General features: G+C 26.6%; 2 protein-coding genes and 2 non-coding genes across 4 annotated transcripts in view; all 4 read left to right on the top strand.

Moving 5' to 3' along the window:
* Window positions 1–8962: 8962 nt before the first annotated feature.
* LOC100207766 (large ribosomal subunit protein eL22) lies at window positions 8963–10834 on the top strand. Its single transcript, XM_065818550.1, has 4 exons — window positions 8963–9040; window positions 9982–10077; window positions 10208–10326; window positions 10644–10834. The coding sequence occupies exons 1-4, from the start codon at window positions 9029–9031 to the stop codon at window positions 10789–10791; spliced, it is 375 nt and encodes a 124-aa protein (XP_065674622.1). The 5' UTR covers window positions 8963–9028; the 3' UTR covers window positions 10792–10834.
* Window positions 9114–9208, top strand: LOC124806121 (small nucleolar SNORD12/SNORD106). Its single transcript, XR_010643852.1, has one exon. It is a non-coding gene; the product is annotated as a small nucleolar SNORD12/SNORD106 (small nucleolar RNA).
* LOC124806122 (small nucleolar SNORD12/SNORD106) lies at window positions 9761–9856 on the top strand. The gene has a single exon (XR_010643854.1). It is a non-coding gene; the product is annotated as a small nucleolar SNORD12/SNORD106 (small nucleolar RNA).
* Window positions 10835–20564: 9730 nt separating the features above from the next.
* LOC101239972 (EF-hand calcium-binding domain-containing protein 7) overlaps window positions 20565–22376 on the top strand; it is a 45072-nt gene continuing 43260 nt past the window's right edge. The window contains exon 1 of the mRNA XM_065818524.1: window positions 20565–20764. Coding sequence (XP_065674596.1) covers window positions 20575–20764 — 190 coding nt within the window. The 5' untranslated portion in view covers window positions 20565–20574. The remainder of the gene's footprint in view (window positions 20765–22376) is intronic.

Genomic DNA, 22376 nt, shown 5'->3' with positions numbered 1-22376 from the left:
AATACATTTTACTCTGTTAATGATGCCAATTTTCCTTCATATGAAAAAAAAAATCAAAAAAAACATTAATTCTCCCTGTGTTACCAAAGGTTTCAAAAAATCATCAAAAACTAAGCAGAAATTATGCATTAAATATCTAAAAAACAAATCATTCGCCAATGAGAAAATGTAGAAAGATTACGAAAGTCTTTTTGAAAAAGTTCGAAAAAACTTAAAAAAAGCACTACTATTCTAAAATTCTCAATAAAGCTAAAAATAATTGTAAACGCTCCTGGGAAATAATAAAAGAAATTACCGGTAAATCAAAGTCATGCTCAGGTTCCCTGCGACACATCAATGTGGATAATAATAATATAAATAATTCTCAAACAATAGCAAATTTAATTAATTCTTTGTTGAAATTAGCCCTAAACTATCTAAATTAATTACTAATACAGAAGCCTCATTTAAAGTTTTCTTAGTACCGATGAAGAATTGCATTCACTCAGACGAGTTATCTAAAGAGTTACTATTTGATGAGTTTGAAAAAGCATTCAAAACACTAAAAAAGAATAAAGCAGTTGGACTGGATGAAATCAGTGGTAACATAATTTTATATTGCTTTGAACAAATAAAATATATTCTTTTTAAAGCCTTTAAATCATCAATCTTTCCTGATCAATTGAAAATTGCTAAAGTTATTTCACTATTCAAAAGTGGTGACAAATCTGACATAAGTAATTACCGGCCTATCTCTATCCTATATATATTTTCAAAGATAATAGAAAGAATCATATTCAATAGAGTATTTAATTTTTTTAATTTAAATAATTTATTATACAACAATCAGTTTGGCTTTAAAAAGAATAACTCAACTAAGCATGCAATTATTTAGTTGGTACGTGAAATTTCCAATTCTTTTGAAAAATCTCAATTCACATTAGGAATTTTTATCGATCTTTCAAAAGCATTTGATACTGTCGATCATGATATTTTGCTTTATAAACTTAATTATATCGGAATAAAAAAAAGAGTAATTAAATGGTTTCTAAGTGATTTATTTAACAGAAAGCAATTTGATTCTTGTAATGGACGTAATCATTAACAGTTTTTAAACGTTTCCTGTGGTGTTCCGCAAGGTTTCATCTTAGGCCCTCTTTCGTTTTTAATATACACACTAAAAAAAAAAAGGTAGAAATTTCTACCTTAGGGTAGGATATGTGATATACCCTTAGTAAGGTATAATTTTCTACCTTTTAGGGTAGAAAATTATATTAAAAACAATTATTTGTCATACAATTTTCTTAAAGGTATAATTTTCTACCTTATAAGGTAGAAAACTATACTTTACTAAGGGTATATCACATATCCTACCTTAACTAAAAATTTCTACCTTTATTTTTTAGTGTGTATATCAACGACTTGCATAAAGCACCAAATCTTCTAAGTATTATGTTTGCTGATGACATAAACTTATTTCTTTCTAACAGTGACATCTATCTTCTATTCTCCATGATGAAAAAAGAACTTCAAAACATATCTAAATGGTTTAAAAGTAACAAATACACATTAAATGTAAGCAAAACAAAATGGATTTTGTTTTGCTTACATTTAATGTTAATTTGTTACTTTTAACCACCCACTCTCCAAAAAACGTTCTCTACCGCTAAATCTACCAAAAATTTTTATTGACCACATTGAAATTAAAAGAGATTCTGTAACTAAATACCTGGAGGTTTTCATTAACGAGAACATCACATGGAAACATCACGTTAACTATGTCTGCTCGAAAGTTTCAAAAAGTATCGGAATTTTATAAAAGGCGCGTACTCATTTAGATAAAAATAATTTAACTAAACTTTATTACTCTTTTATTCATGTTATGGATTGATTGCCTGGGGTAGCACTAATCAAAGCAAGTTACAATGTCTCTTTCGCCGTCAGAAACATACGATCCGTTTAATTAATTTTGCGGATCGGTTTGCACATTCCTCAATATTTTTTAATCAAATGAAAATCCTCGATATATATAAACAAAACGTATATAAAAAATTATCTTTTGTTTATATGTGGAAGTATGATTTATATCCTTTAATTTTTAAAGAGCTTTTATTTTGAAACCATTAAGCAAGTTTAACATGAGGAATAAAAATTATTTAAATGAACCATTCTGTCGAACAAAATTCAATCAATTTTGTATCACTTATCGTGCAGCTCATCTTTGGAACAAAATTATTTGCCTAACTTCGACTTACCCCTAACTTATCCTGTTTCTTAAAAAAAGTTAAAAGACCTCATTCTCTCTATTGAAAATATTTTAATTTATCTTGTGATAAAAAATAATTTTTACGTCATATCGTTTATTTTATACTTGTTTACAATTTATTTTTATTTATTTAAGTACGATTTATTGTTTTTATATTATTTTTTACGTACTCTTATTGTAAAAAAGCGTTTTTTATAAAATTTTACGTATTATCTTTTGTAAAAGGCTTCTGACGATAAGATCATTGTGATCTTCTTTTAAAAGCCTTGTTTGTATTTGAAAAATATGTAATTTATATATATTATATACGCGCAAAAAACTAAATATATTTTATTTCACTCAAAGAAACAGAAGAACAAACTACCATCAATTCTACCGACACTAAGTATTGACTACAAAAAAATTGAAAGAACCCAAACAATTAAATTTCTTGGTATGATTATTGACGAAAATGTTTTGTGGACAGCTCATATAAATGCCATCAACACTAAAGTATCTAAAAGTATTGGTATAATTTTTAAAGCTAGACCATTTTTATCGCAAAAAAACCTAAAACTTCTTTACTTTTCCTTTATACATAGTTATCTCACATATGCCAACATAGCCTGGGGAAGCACACACAAGACAAAATTAATATCTCTTTATCGACGATAAAAACATGCTGCTAGAATAATACATCATAAAAACAAACTGACCCACGCTAAACCCCTATTAAAAGAAATGAAAGCACTAAACATTTACCAAATTAATATCTACGCTAACATTTTGTTCGTGCTTAAATACAAACTAGGATTAGTTCCAAACCGATTCACAGGAAACTTCTTTCAATCTAATATCAACAAATTTAACACAAGAGCAACTGGTAACTTTATTGTACCCCTAAAAAAAAAAAAAGTTCTCAATTTTCTATTTCTTATCGTGGCCCATATTTATTCAACAAATTAATTCCGAATTATACCTCGATTTCTCTCCCAGGCAATATAACTTCTTTAAAGTCGAAACTCAAAAATCATGTTCTTAATATGGGTAATTACCTAGAAATGTTCTAGTTCTAATGGTAAATCAAAATTTACGCTCAAATTAAAATAATCAGCAATCAAATACATATGGAAAATGTAAATTTTTGTTTAACAAATAAAGCTAGTATTATTATTATAAACCTCAACACTAACACAAAACATAGTTCAATTAAAAAGAAAAGAAAAAAAAGTTTGCAATAATAACATGTAAAACATTTATTTAATGAGAATCACATTGTTTATATGCGTGCTTTACGCAATACCTCAAGGTTCTCGATGATAAGACTAATCTCAGTCTTCTACGAGTTCCCTACAACAACAAAACCCTTCTTATCAAGTCATAGCATACCTAATTATTGCTTCCTATACTTAACGGTATTTTGTAAAATGTATTGCTTTTTTGTTTAGGAAGTACATTGTAATATTGCAGTGTAAAAAATTTGTAATTAATATGTAGTTGTGAAAATTTAAAGAAAAAAAAAAAAAAAAAAATTTAACGTCAAATGTAAACAAAACATCGTAGAAAAAAAAAATTTAATCGAAGTCATTTTTTCCATATTAAACTTAAAAAAACTATTTTTAAAGTCTTAAAATTAAAAAAAAATTATTGAACATTTCCTAAAAGTTTGAAACAGTTCACATTACTGCAACAATGTCATTACAACAAGATATCATATTTTTAATTACCCAAAATAGAAAAACAGAGAAAAAAAAGAAGTTTCATCTCACTTTTTCTCCACGTAGAACTGGAGATAAATTACGGAGAGGAACTTTCATAATTTCCTGCATCATTAAATAAAATAACTGAAATTTCCTTAAAAATTTAAAATCGTTAGCAATAGGTTCTTGATTTTTCCTAATTTTTCTTTAACGGACAATTGTTGTATAAAGATTTGGTTTTTGTGGTGTCACTGTGACACTCTGAAAGCATCACAAAAAAATGCACAAAAAATGCAAAAGTGGCTTCAGTATTTTTTGTACTTTTTGTAATAATTAAATTTTTTTGTAATTTTTTTCCAAAACTATGTTTTAAACGCCATTTTTTTTTTTTTTTTTGAAATTATTACTATTGACGTTATTTTTAATAGACGTCAATAGTTTTATATAAACTATAACGGTTAAAAACCCAGCGAAAATTTCTTTAATAATAAAATTATTAGTATTGAAAGAAAAACTGTATTTCTTCATTTTTTTAAATTATATAAGTATGTATATATATATATATATATATATATATATATATATATATATATATATATATATATATATATATATATATATATATATATATATATATATATATATATATATATATTAAGTGACATCTTTAACAGTATGTGTAATAATATTATAAGCATTAAAACATCATATACAGTATCATACTATTTATTTCTTTTTTCACGTAATATTACGTGAAAAAAGAAATAAATAGTATGATACCGTATATGATGTTTTAATGCTTATAATATATATATATATATATATATATATATATATATATATATATATATATATATATATATATACAGAGGCAATTTTACGGGGAAGGGGGGTGGGTGTTCCAAGCCCCACCCCCTTCCCCCACCCCAAAGAAGGCGATTTTCAAGTTACAGTCGGTTTTTTTACAAATTTAGTCGGTTAGTCTGGTATTTGACATAATTCAGTCGGGTAAATTTTAGTTTGAGGACCTATTTTTTTTTTTTTAACAGCCAGTTGGTACATTATAAGGATTCACCCCAACCTCCTTATTTTATTTTTATAATATATATATATATATATATATATATATATATATATATATATATATATATATATATATATATATATATATATATATATATATATGTATATATATATATATATATGTATATATATATGTATGTATGTATATATATATATATATATATATATATATATATATATATATATATATATATATATATATATATATATATATATATATATATATATATATATACATATATAACCCAAAGGGAGAGACGATTTTCATTTGTAATAATCCTAATGGTTATATGTTTTCGTTTGCAGAGAAGTATAGTTTTGTAAGGTTGGTGCTGCACCAAGCGATGTTTCCATAGTTTAGGTAACAATGTATAAATGAAAAGTATATGTATTTTAAATAAGATTGATTTAAGAATTGTTTAGCTTTGTACCAATATTTTTTTGAAACTTTATTCTCCATTACATTTATATGTTCTCTCCATGAAAATTCTCAACTATAATTTTATTACGTTTTTCTAAACTGTCCGATGTAAGTAGCGCTCAATTAAAGAGGGCTCAAAAGATTAATTTGAGGTTGTTTTTTTTTAGACCTGTAAAAAAAGTTATGTTCGGCTTAGTTTGTTTCTTATTTTTACTTTTTCAAGAGCAGCAAATTTAAGGGAAGCATAAAATCTAGCTTAGAGATTGTCAATAGGTAGTAGACCATTTGCACTTTTGCGCAGCGGTTTTCATTCAACTTAAAGGGCTTAAGGTGGTTTACCAGGAAATAAATTTTTTTTGTCAAATTGAACTTTTTTTTCCAGAATATTAAATAAAATAGTTCCAATAGCAAAATTTAGTTACTAGTTATGAAAAAAAATTGAATTTCTGAAATTTTTTATAAAAAACATCAAATTTTAGCCGAAAAAGGCATTAAACTGTACACATGGATGAAACAAGAAAACTCAAAGATAAATTATCTTTTTCTTTCGAAATTTTGCACAAATAATCTTGCTTATATTATCTAGTTCCTGAACTAAAATGAATTTCATTGCACAAGTAGAAAGGCCAATTATTAAAATTTGCTACAACTTATACCACTTTTCAGGGGGTCTACATGAAAAAATCATGAACAATGAGTAATAACACTGTAAATAGAGCACCTTATGTCTTGATTTTAGTTCAGTCTCCAGATCTAAATTATAACTGCAAATGCTAACTAAAAGCTTCTAGAAGCATACGATTTTTTAGCTTAAAGTTCTTGTTCTTTATCAAACCAGCCTTTAGATAATCCCCTTAGTTGAATTCTTCTTTTTTTAATAAAAGTTTTTTCTTTTCTCTCCATATTACTAACACGACGCTTGTCCTTTTTCAATGAACCGGTTACAGTCTTACCACTGTGTGGTATATTTAGATACTCAAAAATGCGTTTAAGACCAGATGTTCCTTCATTAAAACTCAATATAGCTGAATTCATCCCAATTTCAAGGGTAGCCTTCTTCACAAACACATTTTTGGGACACCTAGACCAAATTACATTATTGATCCCTTCATTGCAATTTTGTGTTTCTCCATGAACACACTTTTTCAATAATTGGTCATCACTTAAATCATTGAAATCACTTAATATAATATCATGAACCCATATAGGTAGATTAACTTTTGGTTTATAACTGTCATTTCCCTGGTCATCTTCTGATTTTTTCCACTTACACCAACTTTCAGGTCCTACAGGACATAAAACATGGCGTTGTGATTGACTGTTGAAATTGGTACAGTGAAAAAGTACTGCTCTAATGTTCTTTTTCATTTGGTATATCTTTTGTGTATCATTTAATTTGCAATTTTTTAGCAATTTGGCGAATAGCCATTCCAAAATAGTTCTGGATGATATTCACTGCCCTTTCTGTCAGATTATTTTTTCCAGTTAACTTTAGCCCTCCATGTTTCTCTTTACGACGATTACGGAGACGGGTTCCAATTCTTTTCTGAATGTGTCCAATGCACTCTAACTTTTCTGGTTTGATATCATACTCAGCGTAAAGATCACTTGCTACTACATAATTAAAAGAAGAGGAGTCCCCATCTCCAAGACAGTACTTATATATGAGTCCATACAATTCCAATGAGCGTTGAAAGATATTAAGTGCACCAATCCTTTCCATTGCCCCTGACAAGTTTGTGTGGTTTAAAGAACAATTGTGATTTGTTTTCCAGTTTTCATATTTAGAATGTTGTTTTCTGTTGAACCAAATTTGACACCCTCTGCAATACTTGCTTAATACATCTACATCAACACATCGACCGCTACTTATAGCAGTAACTACACCATGAAGAGAAGAATGTCCTCGTTTCTGCCCATCAAGAGAAACCTGGATTAATGGACCACCGGTAGTGGATTTTTCAACAGCATTTGCTTTAACTTCATTTGCAGCAAACTTCATACAATCAGCAGAATCATAAGCAGCTTGAATCAATTTATGATTATGTTGAAAAGCATTTACATTCATGCAACTCATATTTGTAATATGAGCGAAACGACTCATAGGTTCATGCCCTTGACCAATCTCACGAAAAGCAATAACCATTCTTAAGTTAATATCAAATGCACTCCTGCCTTTACTTTGTGTGCTTTTGTCCGCAGTATTACTTGTAAAAGTGCACCATTCATATAAACATGATGTGCATTTGATTTTCAAACTGTGTGAAAATCCCATTCTCTTTGAATCATCATTTTGTATGGTTACTCCATTTTGACAATCTGGGCAGCTACCAACTTGCATTAATATTTCTTTGAGAATAGGAAAATACATAATTAAATTAAAATCATCTGAACACTGTTTTTCATTCAATTTAAATTTGCTAAGCTTTTTAGCACTACATGATTTTTTTAGAAAAGTTGTTGTTACTATTTCGGTTTTAATTGCTTTTTGGAACTTGTTCCCAGCGAATGTCCTCTTCACTTATCTTAAATGATTTTTTTTATTTCCCATTACTTTTTATATTAACTATATTTAAATAATAAAATAACTAAAATCCATAAACAACTTCATTAGTAAAGGTAAACATAAATATAAATTTTGTCATTTATTCATCTCTTATATAACACTGAAAGTAAATGTAGTTTGTTTATTTTTTTAATCTACGGTATAGAACAGACTTAACCATCATACTAAAATTCAATTTTTTGAAAAGTATGCCAAGTATACAAAAATTAGTCCAAAACAAGAAAGAAAAGTGTGTTGATAGGGGCCGTTGCTATGGAAAATTATTTTACCCACCTCGTTTAAATCTTAAAGTAAACCTTTTGTGTTTATTTTTCTCAAAAACAGATTTTAGAAATGAATTCAGGGATAATTAATTATCTTAAAACAATCTAAACTGAAAATTTGAAAAATTTGAAAAATGCAAACTTTATTTCCTGGTAAACCACCTTAAAGCATTTTAAGTTGAATGAAAACCACTGCGCAAAAGAGCAAAAATGTCTCCTGCTACTATTTTTTAAATTCCTTTCGCGTTGCGTAATTTATAGATGATTTCAAAAAAGTTTCAAAAAACTTTCGCAAAGAGTTTTTCCTTTACTTTTTTATAATTTTTTTATTTATTTCATTTTTTTCGAAAACTTAATTAAGCATTTTAAGACGTTTTGAAAAACAGTTGCACTTCGATATCTGCTTCGATATATGCACTTCGAATCTGCACAAAGTTTTTGCTTAAAATAAGTATCTAAGGAGGAGTTTTTGATTGATCGGAAAAAACTGGTTATGTTTGCCAGGAGGTATATAACTTTTTTAATTATTTTTAGTTTAATATTTTTAAACAATATGGTGCTTTATATTTTATTACAAAAAAAAAATTTAAATTTAAAATTAGTTATTTCTTGTAAATATTGAAGTTAATTAAAAAAAGGTTATTATTATATACATTTTTGTATTTATTTATCTTTATGTTAAACCACACTGACTTCATGTAGATAAATTAACTTTACACGCTTTTACTTTCTTTACAATAGCTTCTAAGTTCGTGCGAGGTTCTATCCAAGATGGCACCCGTTGTGAGTAAAATTATCTTTGTTTACTATTTGTGTCTCTATTAATTAATTATTTTATTAAATAATTATTAATAAAAGCAAAGGATATGATGATCATTCTTTTTTCCCCAACTTATCGACAATGATGAGGAAAATAGCTGATCTATAAGCCAGATGGTCTGATCCTTATATAAAGTGAACTTTTTTGTGAACTGTACTTGCATTGCCAACACGTAATTGTTTTTAATTTTAATGTTTGGATATAAGAAGATAAGAATTCAAGTTTGTAATATTAGAGAATGTATGCTTTTGTAGAATATTGTGAAATTATAATAAAGAGTTGCTCATGTAAGCTACTAATGTGTTATTAAATGTTACAAGTGTGACAGTCTAAATACGCATCGGTTTTGAAATTAGTACGTTTTAAATTATCCGTTATACTTTCAACTATATTAAGTTTCTAATTTATTGCAAAGGATGTGATGATAATATCTTTTTTCCCTAACTTATCGACAATGATGAGAAAAATAGCTGATTATTTAGCCAGATTATCTGATCCTTTCGTATTTTTTATTCCTTTTGACTCCAATTGTTAAACAATCAAAGTTCTTTATTTGTATGTGCCTCAAATTTAAACGATTGCCAATGATGTCTAGTTTTCTAGATTTTGCTAATCCCAGCTCTCTGATAATTATGAAGAGAAAAGCAACTGAGGCTTAACAACAGACTATTTTTATTATATATGTTAATTGAAGTGATGAATATTCTTTTTTCCCCAACTTATCGACCATGGTGAGATCAATTGCTGATTTACTTAGCCAGATATTCTGATCATAGAACTTTCGAAATTTAGATTCTAATTCGAGTTAATGATAAAATTTAAATTCTTAACAAAAGCTGTTTTGTTACAATTTTTGAAAAATTTTTTTTTTACAATTTTTGAATACTATTATTGGTACTATTAGAAATCCAAGAAAGCTTCAAAAAAGAAGTCGACTTTGACTTTTAACATTGATTGCACACATCCAGTTGAAGATGGAATTATGAAAGTAGATGATCTAGTAAGTACTTAACGATTTTTTGTGTTTTTAGTGTACCTGATGTTAAACTTTATATTTTTTTATCATTAAGTCGCCTTAGGGCTATCTTCCCTAAGGACTTTACCATGGATCTCCATGGTTTTTCTTTTAGAAAAACTTCTTGTTGAGCAAGATTAAAGTCAACAATAAGCTAAACAATTTGGATCAGATTACTTTGGAAGCTGCCAAAAATAAAATATCATTGGTTTCTGAAAAGCCATTTTCTAAAAGGTATTTTCGCCTTATTTTTCTTATATGTAAATGCTTTTTTTGTAAAATAATTTCAGCATTTTCATCCACTGATGCATGCATTATGGTGTGCAGATTGGTTTTATGTTAAAATCAGTTTAACGGAGCAGTGGAATATAAATTGAGAAAAAATTGTATTTGTAACAAGTTTACGTAATTTTTTGTCATACATTCTTATGCTAAGTTGTATAGCTATTTTTATGTTACTATTGTCAACGAAAAGGTCTTGTAATAATATGAAAATTTATTAAGTCGGTCCTTATATTTATTGCAGCATATATTGTGCATTTTTCATTTAGATACTTAAAATATCTTACTAAGAAGTATTTGAAAAAGAACAACCTGAGAGATTGGCTTCGAGTAGTTGCTTCATCTCACACAGATTATGAACTCAGATACTTCCAAATTAACAACGATGACGATGAAGAAAATGATGATAATGAATAAATAATTTTGAACATATATTAAGTACAAAAAAGTTTAAGTCTTACTTTTAGTATCCTTATTCTATATTCCTTTTTTGTGATTTAGTTTTGAATGCTGCAAAATGTAGTACTATTTTGTAAGCAAGGAGTGTCCATTGTACGTATACATAGGCTAATTCCTTAAAATTGAACACATGTGATTTCAATTTTTGTTAGTCAGGTTTTAGGTAAAAAAAAACTTATTGCATCTGTCCAACATCTATAGAGATCATCTGTATGCTTTTGTCCTGGATTGCCTTTATTTTTTATACTTAACTATATCTTAACAATATCTGTAGAAAGATGTAACTGCAACGTAATTTTTCTACAAATCAATATCATCTGGAAGAATCTCCAGATGTATTTCTGAAAAAATTTCTTTGTGATTACATCTGGTTTAGATAATGCGTTATTATTTTTTTACAGATGTAATTACGTCTTAAAAAGTCCTATATGTAGCTACATTCGTTCAAGATAATGCTTACTAAGTTCATATTAAAATTCATCTCAAAATTTACGTTGTAGCAGCGCATGTTATTACTCTATTGCAACAATTGATAAATAATGCATCTGAGGAACCCGTGGACGTAGCTGTACAGAGGAGGTTACAATTTAGGTACATCTTTAATATAATCTAATTTCCGCGCGGACCTCATAGTCAATTAATTTCACCTCAATTTCAGATTTTCATTTAATTATAAGACAAACTGATGTTAAGGCAAGTTTCTACACATACGTTTTATAACAGGAAAGAAATATAATCACGTGAGCATGCGCAGTAAGTTTTTATTTGTCAAAAGTAATACTGCGCACGCTCACGTGATTGTTTTTCCGTTTCCCTTGAAAAATGTGTGAGTGGAAACTTACCTTTAGCCTGACCCATGTTATACTAAGCAGTATGCGACATGCGAGTTTTTAATCTTCTAATTTTTGGTAAATTCTGTGTAATCTTACTTAGACGTTATTTCTAAATTAGTCTAACTATATTGTCGTTATTATTAAAGTAGTCGAACTGGTCTTAATAGATAAGTGAATTATTATTTCGTTAAAAGAGCGCTACTCAACCATTATTTCAATTTCTATGTACCCGAGTTCTTTATTCTATTGTGGAAGCGAATTCTTTATTGTACAAATGTTTTAGTAAAAGAGGTTGATCAATCGTAACTAACAATTTGTTTCTCACCTCGTTTTAGACTATTTAAATCTAGATTTGCTGTCAAATGCGCATTTTTGAACAGCTACTAATTCACATAATTTCAATAAGATATAACATGCTGATATAAGTTTTTCACGTTGTAACATATATTACTTATATCGGTATATTAAATTATATTGAAGTGATGATATAATAGCTGTTTGACAATGCGCTCTCTATTTTTTTTGCATCAACGCGTTAGTGCGAAACAAACCAAAGGCTCAATTTCGACAAGTCGAGATTTACTAGGTCGGCGATTTGTATAGCCTGTTTGCACTGAAAGCTAGTTTTATCAGTGACTGATATGTTGTTTTCTAATTTTTAAGGCCGATTTTTACATATTTTTTTTTTTTTTTTAGATCTGAGTTATAAACATAATTTTAAGATCACAACCTGTAAAATTAATAAACGGGGGGCGGGATCTTAATAAGCTTGGGGTGGGTGAGAAAATCTGCCAAAAATTATTAAATGTTCCCTTCCCCTTTTTATTAAGGACTTGAGAGTACGCGTAGGCCTTAAAATAATATCCAAAAAAAATAGCTCGGTAACTGAAATATAGTCATGCATGAAACTTTTAAATGTTTCACTTAATTTGGAACTCGCATAAAGCGATTTGAAGAGAGGAGCTTTCCAAATAATTTACTTCTTAAAACTTCCTTAATAAATTATTTTCTTGCAAGACAGTTATTTAAAAAGACGTGATTTCTATTCAAATTTTGTGGATATGAAACAAATCGTTTATGTTAATAATGGCAAACTAACAGTTTTTTAAGATAATGGTTTAGTAAAATCAGCTAGTAAGTATGAAAAATTATTACAGCTGGCTTTATATAGTATACTTTATAAAATTAGAATTTAAATCAAAGTATTCTAAAACGAAAGGTGTCTCAATGTCTACGATAAGGATTGTTCTGACAAAAGTAATGTAGACATGTACCGAACGGCTTATTGAAATTATATTAACTTTTTGAAAGATTGTCTTACAAAACGGATTTAATAGTATAGCGCAGCAAATGAATTGAAGGTAAAGACTACCTGCTTACATGTGAACAAAAAGCTGAAAATTTTGATTTAATAATTTGTGGGTCACTTTAATTAAAAAGAGTGAAATTAATATGGGTTCTCAACATACCATTTAACAATGCTTTCCAATGGAATGTTTATGAAAAAAGGAGTAACTTTATGTAATATATTCTTTAAAAACTATTTTGTTTTATGTAACTCCTGATCATTAAAAAGTTGTTAAGTATGGATAGATCTATTATATGCTTTTCAGATATATTTGTATCACATTTTATACTCTCCCAAACGTCTGATATAGATAATTCTACATTTAAGTGGCCTAAATTAATTTATTTTGTTTGCTTATTTTTATTGTTTATACCGTATTATCTCGTTCGTGAAAACTTTATTAACATAAAGGAATATTAAATATTCCTTCATGTTAATAAAGTTTTCACGAACGAGATAATACGGCATAAACAATAAAAATAATTTAATAAATAATTCAATAAAATAAGTCGATAAATTTTATTGACTTCAGTACATACAAGGGCGCACAGTGGCTTCATGATACCCGGAATAGATAAATAAAAATTTATTGCATCCCCCACCCTACCTCCAACAAAATAAAAATAATAAGAATAATAAAGCACTTTTAAAATTTTTTGTCCTATGATGTTGCCCCATATGATGATCCGACCCGGATTCCCCTTCCCTCTATGCGCCCCTGAGAACATACATCAACTATCTTATAGCCTACTGCCGCAAGGAAGTGCTACTACATTGACTGGTTTAGCATGAGGTAGTAACCTTAAAAAACCTCCACTGACAAGAGTGCAAAAAACAAAACAATAAATTTATTTTAGACCGCTTTACTGTAGGATTACCCTTTCTACATATATTTATTACTACGCAATGAATTTAAAATGATGCAAGACAGAAGCTTTTAATAATTATACATTCTATTTCATACTAAAAATTTTTTCTGATTGGTTTGCCAAAATTTTTTGGTTGTCATTTTAACTTGAGCATAAGTCACAGTTTTGTTTGTAGCACTCAGAAAGTATCAAATTTGAAACCTACTATCTCATTACTGCTAAAATTTTTGGTAAATAGAAATGCTTTAACAACTCTTCGAATATATAGAAATAATGCACTTTAAAAAAAAAAATGTCGTTTTGTTTTATATCAATTTTTTTCTAAGCAATTTTTTTTCATCATTTTGAGACGCTAAAATGTGAAAGTAATTAAAAGCAATTGGTTTTATTTTTTTATTTAAGTTATTAAGTATAAATAACTGAAAATTCATTTTACATTAAGTTTGGATATTTTTCAACCTGTATTAAAAACTTTATTTATATCATTTTACAGATCCGAATCGATTGGTACTTTTCTATTTAATTCGTTTTTTATTTATCTGTGTGTTGATAATAATCTGATAATAAATTTAAGAAAGCTAACAACGTTTGATTAAAAAAAATTTCTTATTTTGAAGTAATTATTTGTGAGTTTGTGGTTAAAATAAAAAGATCACTTTTTTAATTTTCAAAATGTTTTAATTTAACGTTGTAATGGAAAATAACATACGTCTAAAGATTTTGTATGATCTACTTGCGTTCTTGCTCTTTAAACTGTTTTAAACAAGTTCAGTTTTGTTACAGAACAATCGGTCCTCCTAAATTATAAAACTTTTATATATTTAATGTCATAATTGAATCTCGTTGTTTATTTGCATCTTTTTTTTTTTTTTTTTTTTTTTTTGTATTAAACAGTTAAACAGTTTATTATATTATATATATATATATATATATATATATATATATATATATATATATATATATATATATATATATATATATATATATATATATATATATATATATATATATATTTCGTCAATAAACAATCAATTTACAATGTTTTTTGTAAAAATTAAAAATTGAATCTTTATATTCTGACAGGAGCATGTAGAAGACAATGCGTCTTATCACTCTGCTACTATGTTCGTGAAAATTTCAATAAAGTTTTACGTATTAAGTTCTTAAAATATACGTAATATAAGTTTTATGCATTTTACAAATTTTGTACATATTACAAGTTTTATACATATTATAACATATTACAGTTTATTAAATATACATAAGTTATAAGATACAAATATACGTGTTAACAAATCAATATATAAGTGTTTTTAAAAATACAAAATAATTTTTTTATTATTTAAATTTAATAAATATCGTTTAACTATTCAGTGCAATAACTATTGTGGGTATGAATAAATGAAAAATACAAGCTTTTTAAGCACATTATATTCAAAAGGTGCTTCGTTTCTGATCTTCAGAGGTTTCGAATTTTTTGTTTTGTTTTGAAGATTCAAATCCTCCACATCCATATAAACATAATCATTATATACTTATAGTTTCCAGATAAAAAATATTTAAAACGTAAACTCTGTAAAAAAGTATAACTGTACTAAACAATCAACAACTAGTATGTTCATAGACTGATAGAGCAGTAATGAAAAGTTGTCTGTTTCTATCAACAAATTCACGACTTCCACATGAAAATAATATTTTCGGCTTGTTTATAGATTCCAAAATCCTTTTTATCAAATATTTAATTACCTTTGTAAAATTAAGAGGAAAAAAATGTTATCCAGTGAAATTTTGAAAGCTGATTCTAGTTTAAATAAAATGTGAAGTGAATCCTGTCGTGAATATTTATCGAAATCGGCCCTAAATAAGCTAATGAAGTTCCTTTTACCCCAGCTACCTTTAATGATTTCTTGATACCAATGGATGATTGCAACTGTTCCAAAGAAATATGCTTAGAATTATCTTTTGATGATTTCGAAATCGCCTTTAAATCACTAAAAAAAAAAGCTATCGGAACGGATGGTATGTTGCTTAAAATTGTTACCTAATTTTGATAAATACCTAATTTTGATATATCCAATACTTTTCCAATCTTTAAAAACTTAAAATTAAAATGCTACCTGTTGATGATATATTTAAATACTTTTTATAACAACCACGTATTTGTCTTTTGAATTGTATTTTCTCTTTTCTATTATAAAGAGATGTCTTTCTGTATTTACTTTGTATATATATATTTATATATTTGTGCTTCTATAAGTTCTGACGATAAGATCCAATTTTTTTGTTATATATAATATTAGTGGTTTGATTTACATTTTTAATTTATATCACGATTTATTGTAATTTTTTAGTATTGTTTATGTATTGATGTAAAAAACTTGTAAAAGGTTCTGATTATAAGATCATTATGATCTTCTTTCAGAAGCCTTGTTTGTTTGTTTTTGTAAACAACGACAAAAATGTGAAAAAAAAAAAATATATCACATTGAATATTTTTGTTCAAAGGTTCTACTTTTAATGATTTAAAAATAAAAAACTTGACCAAAAATGTTTCTTGTTCCTGATAAAACTTATTTTTTCCAAAAGTGAATAAGCGATTGTTCATACTTATATAGTTGAAAAACTATTCATGGCTTAATTATTCACACTCTGAAGATGGAGCACATATTTTGGAGCATTGTGATGAAAAACTGGTTTTTTAAAGCCTGACTTAAGAAGTGCTTTTAACACACTTTACTTTGGAAATAAAAAGATAAATCAACATCACTTAACTGTACAAAGTCTTGATTATAACACCTTAATCATATTTTTAACAATTTTAAATACAATCTTTGGAAGTATTAAAAAATTTAATACTTTAATTAATAAAAAATATGAAAAGGAGGTTGCTTTAAATATTGAAAAATTGCGTCCATGATTCAATCATATTCTTAGGCCAACGTAATATAGCTTTCAGATGTCATTGTAATGGTTTCCAACATTATTCTATTGTTGGCGAGTATTATTTTGTTAATGGAGTAGGAAATTTCAATAAACTTTCAATTTATAGAACTCTGATTATATAATTTGAAATTCTGGTGGGTATAAGGTTTTTAAACATTATTTATCAGTTGTACATCTTTTGAATGAACTAATACATCCAGAATACATATTGGTTTTTAATGTGATAAAAAATCAACTTTTTTTAGTAACTTTTCAACTTCAGATGATGTAAGGAACAGATTTTCCATGTGTAATTTCTTTTAGTGCAGAACTTAATTTATAAATGTGTATGGTTGGCAGAAGAAAAAGCCGATCAAAGTCCACTTGCAAATATACATAACTATGCGCGAATTATTTATGCGAAAACATTGATTTAGTAAAAAAAAAAAGTCACGTTGCTCAGTTTGATACTTTTTTAGAGGATACTATCTTTTTTAGATACCTATCTTTTAAAATATACGAGCAGTTCATAGGTATATCGGTTGATAGTTTTATACAAAAAGTGGTTGTATAAAATTTTCTGCCGTTACAATACTTAAAAAAACTAAATATTTTTCCATCAGTATTAATTCTACTTCTAATATTAGCCATGTATATTAACTGTATTCATTTTTTGGTATGTTCAAAAGAACGGCTGTCACGTAGAAAGATTTTTAGAGTTTTTACCCAACTCTGGTCATAAATCTGAAGAATTAACAGATGCTATATTTTTCGTTTTAGAATTGCGTTTTTAGATATAAACAATAGTTATGACAACGCGTCTAACATGTCTGGTAGGTATACAGGACTTCAAGCTCGCATTAAAGAAGTTAATCCTTAAGCTACATTTGTACCATGCTTGACACACTCTTTAAATCTTGTTTGTGAATGCGCTGATGACTGTTGTAGAAATGTTTCCGAACTTTTTATTTTGCCTTAAAATATCTATGAATATTTCAGTTATTTCTACATATAGATGGAAAATACTTCAGAACAATTTAATTAAAACAGAGAATGCATTTCTTAAAAAACTATCAGATACCAGGTGGTCAGCAAGATCTGATGCAAGTAATAGTTTAAACAAAAATTGGAATGAAATAATTAATGCACTGTCTTTTATCAAAGATAATAAATCACAAAGTCAATCACATGATCAGAAGCTAACGGACTATCTTAAAACGGTTATAATGGTTATAATCAGAATCATCAATCCCTATCAGAAGTTTGCAAAAAAGCAGAATATACTTACTTCAAAGTATATATAAAAAATAATCTTTCGACTTAATTTGCTAATGGTGCAAACAATTCAGAAGTTATTTAATGAGTTTAACAAAAAAAACACCAGACCTAAAACTATAATAGGTTTTTGTAAAATGATCAGAACTGATCAGAACTTCAAGGACTATATAACAATCCCTAATATACTATATCTACTATAAGTAGATATAAATAGATATAAAAAAACAATTGAATTCTGTTGAAATTGAATAAGAAGCAGTTGTAAGTTTATACGAATTGTTAATTTGATATGTATTAGATCTAAGGAGTATGTTTGATATCTATAAAGCGAGAGCAATCAATAATTCGGGACACAAAGAAAAAGAAAATTAACTGCAGATGAAAAAATAGAAGGAGAAATAAATTTTGAAATTCGAGACTCATTAAGGATCAACACATATTATGCTACTATTGATAAACTAAATTCTAATCTAGAAAGAAGAAAATTGTGCTATAATCAAACCAATAAAAAATTCAACTTTTTATTTCAAATAATAAAACTATAACCATGTGAAGTTTACAAAAATACAAAAATGCTTCAAAATATATATAAAAATGATCATTTGTCTTCATTTGCTAACGAGCGTATACAATTCAAAAGTTATTTAGTAATTTTAACGTAAAAAAACTATAATAGATATTTGTAAAATGATCAGAACTGGTAAACTGCAAGTACTGTTTCCTTACGTAGATATAGCATTAAGGATATATCTATGCTGCCTAACGTCCAATTGTTCACCCAAGAGATCATTTTCAGCATTAAAGAGGGTTAAGTCTTATTTGAGGATGGGAATAACTGGTGATTGTCCTAATATGTTTGCAATTCTATATATTGAATCTGCGCTTACCGTAGATATGAACTTTAATGACATTATAAATACATTTGAAAAACAAAACTTACGTAGAAAATTATATATTTTTTGTTAAGGGAGTTTAACTTAATAATCACCCCACATCAAAGTATTCAGTTATTTGTAAAAAGAGTGCGCTTAAAGAATTAGTGCCCCGGGGCGCCAAAAATGTAAATACCTCTCTGACCAGGACAGTGACGGATCCAGAAATTCTGGATCCGTCACTGTTATCCATAACTATTTTTTGTTTTTATATTCATACAAAAAGGACAGAAAAAAAGGGAAGGCGTAAAAGTGGCGAATCAAAAGTAAGATAAGCTTTTTTTGGTCATAATGAAAATAAATATCATTTAAAAATTGCGCATCAATTAGGTTTAACATTGGATTGTCGTTTATTGCACCTTCGTACAACAAAATTTATGCAGCGAAACAACTGCTGCGAAAATGTAAATAAAATTTCTACCACTATCGGAAACCAGGCTTTAAAGTCGCTGCAACAACCTTGACAACCAACAAATAAAATGTTTAATAAATGTTCCACAAAAAATAGTTTATATATTCATATATATTCGACAAAAAAGAGTTTATATATATATTAATAATAGTATATATATATTAATAATAGTATATATATATTAATAATAGTATATATATATTAATAATAGTATATATATATATATATATATATATATATATATATATATATATATATATATATATATATATATGTATATATATATATATATATATATATATATATATATATATATATATATATATATATATATATATATATATATATATATATATATATATATAAATTAGTAAAAAATACATCAGGAAGAGTTCTCTTCCTGATGATCCAGCAATGGTGAAACTTAAAGTTGAAGAAAAAAGTTAAATAAGTGTTTTTTACTAATTTATTATTGCTCTGTTCTTTAAGAACATTGAGCACTCTATTTGTAAAATACACTAACATAATATATATATATATATATATATATATATATATATATATATATATATATATATATATATATATATATATATATATATATATATATATATATATATATATATATGTATATATATAAATTAGTAAGAACGCTTATCTAGATTTTTCTTCAATAAGTCGTTTCTCTGTTAGTTTTTCCATCAGGAAGCTTCCTGATGAACCTATTGATGGAGAAATAATTTGTTGAAGAAAAATCTTGATAAGTGTTTTTACTATTTATTGCTCTGTTCTTTAAAAACATTTAACACTCTCTTTGTAGAATACACTGACATAATTTATATATATATATATATATATATATATATATATATATATATATATATATATATACATATATATATATATATATATATATATATATATATATATATATATATATATATATATATATATATATATGTATATATATATATATATATATATATATATATATATATATATATACATATATATATATATATATATATATATATATATATATATATATATATATATATATATATATATATATATATATATATATATATATATATATGTAAAAGTTTATGTATTACATTGATATAATATTAATAATATGAGTACTCTTATGAGTATATATATATATAGAGAGAGAGAGCCTTTGCAAATGAAGAGTTCTGTGAAAAAAAGTTCTGCAGTTGCTTCCCAAAATACAATAAAAAATGATCAAGTTCTTTATGGTGAATGTGAAACTATTTTTCTAAATGTGTTTTCAAATATATCTGATGAAATAACAACTAAAGAAGAATTAATGTTATGTAAGTGACAACAACCACATAAAGCTGTTTATTTTCCTTTGAATTGCATTTGTATTATTCTTCTTTTTATTTTGTAATTAGGTACAAATAATATTAATTTTTAATATACACATAATTATTTGTATAATGATAATTAATATACACATAATATTGTTATTTTTAATACTTTTTTAATACCTTATGTTATACCATTTATGTGTAATAATAACCAGAAAATTTGTTGATTGAAATATATAAATATATATTTTAATTATTGCGCTCTTGTTAGTGGAGACTTTTTAAGCATAAAGGAATATTTGTTGGCTTCAGTACATGCATTGACTATCTTATAGCCTGCTGCAACAATGGAGTGCTGCTACATCTCGTCTGTGGAGACTTTTATAATATATAACAAAAAACATATAAATACTGAATAATAAATGCTGGCTTCAAAAAAAGTGCAATAACTGTGCATCAACCTAATACAAAATGTAATAGAATTGTCTCAATTGAGTTTTTCTATCTATTATTACAGACTGACAAAGCAGCATATCAGGTAAATAGTGTTTCAAATATTCGCTGATTTAAATATATATTTTCTTATTCTAATAAAGTATTACAAGTCATACGCTATCATACATAGAGCCAGTGGTGTAGCAAGGGGATGTCCAATATTAGGATGGCTCTTAAAACAACATTTTTGAAAAAAACCTGTTCCTACCCCTTTCCTTTTTCTATATGTTTTCAATTTGTTTCTCCGCGCAGCGGCCTTGTTCGTGTTTCGGAGTTATAGAGTTGAGAGAGGGTTATAACCACAATTAAGTAGCCTCCTCATCTGTAGTGGCCTTCTGGGCCTTGGGGAGGTGAAATAACAAAAAAAAAAAATAATGAAAAAAAAAAAAAAAAAAAATATAATACTAAAACACTAGGTTTAAAATTTTTTTGAACAAAAAATTATTTTAGTGGTAGCTCAAGACCCTTAAAAATTTTACTGGTCCCTAAAATTTTGAAAATAAAAGTTCTTCTAAAGTATGTCAACCTGGTACTCAAAAGAAGCGAAATTATATAAAAACTTCAATAACAGTAATCACTTTACAAAAAAAGCATGTTTAAAAAAACTAATTTTTTAAAACTTGAAAATAATGACTTTTTTTATTTTCAGCTTAAAAACAATAGTTTTTATGCATTTATTTAAAAAAAAAGTTATTTTTTTGTAAATTGATTATTATTTTTAAAGTTTTATTTTCAAAATTTTAGGGACCAGTCAAATTTTTAAGGGTCTTGAGCTACCACTAAAATAATTTTTTGTTCAAAAAAATTTTAAACCTAGTGTTTTAGTATTATATAGAACAAAGTTAAGGGGTAGGAACAGGTTTTTTTCAAAAATGTTGTTTTAAGAGCCACCCTACCCAATATGAGGAGCAAAAAGAAAAAGTTATTTTTAATATAAAAAAAGTTTATTGGTAAAATTATAAAAAGACACCTTTTTAGTCATTGGTCCAGGCACTTAACATCCTTGCTATGCCACTGTATGCATCACCATATTCTACATATTTATAACAAATTTATAATAATTAACTAGTTTAAAAAATTTGTTGCATGTTTTCATATTTCAGCCACACATCATCTAAAA

This window comes from Hydra vulgaris, chromosome 14, assembly GCF_038396675.1.
Source record: "Hydra vulgaris chromosome 14, alternate assembly HydraT2T_AEP".
NCBI classification, from domain to species: domain Eukaryota; kingdom Metazoa; phylum Cnidaria; class Hydrozoa; order Anthoathecata; family Hydridae; genus Hydra; species Hydra vulgaris.
The sequence above is the reverse complement of the archived record's forward strand: the minus strand, read 5'-3'. Positions and strand labels throughout refer to the sequence as shown.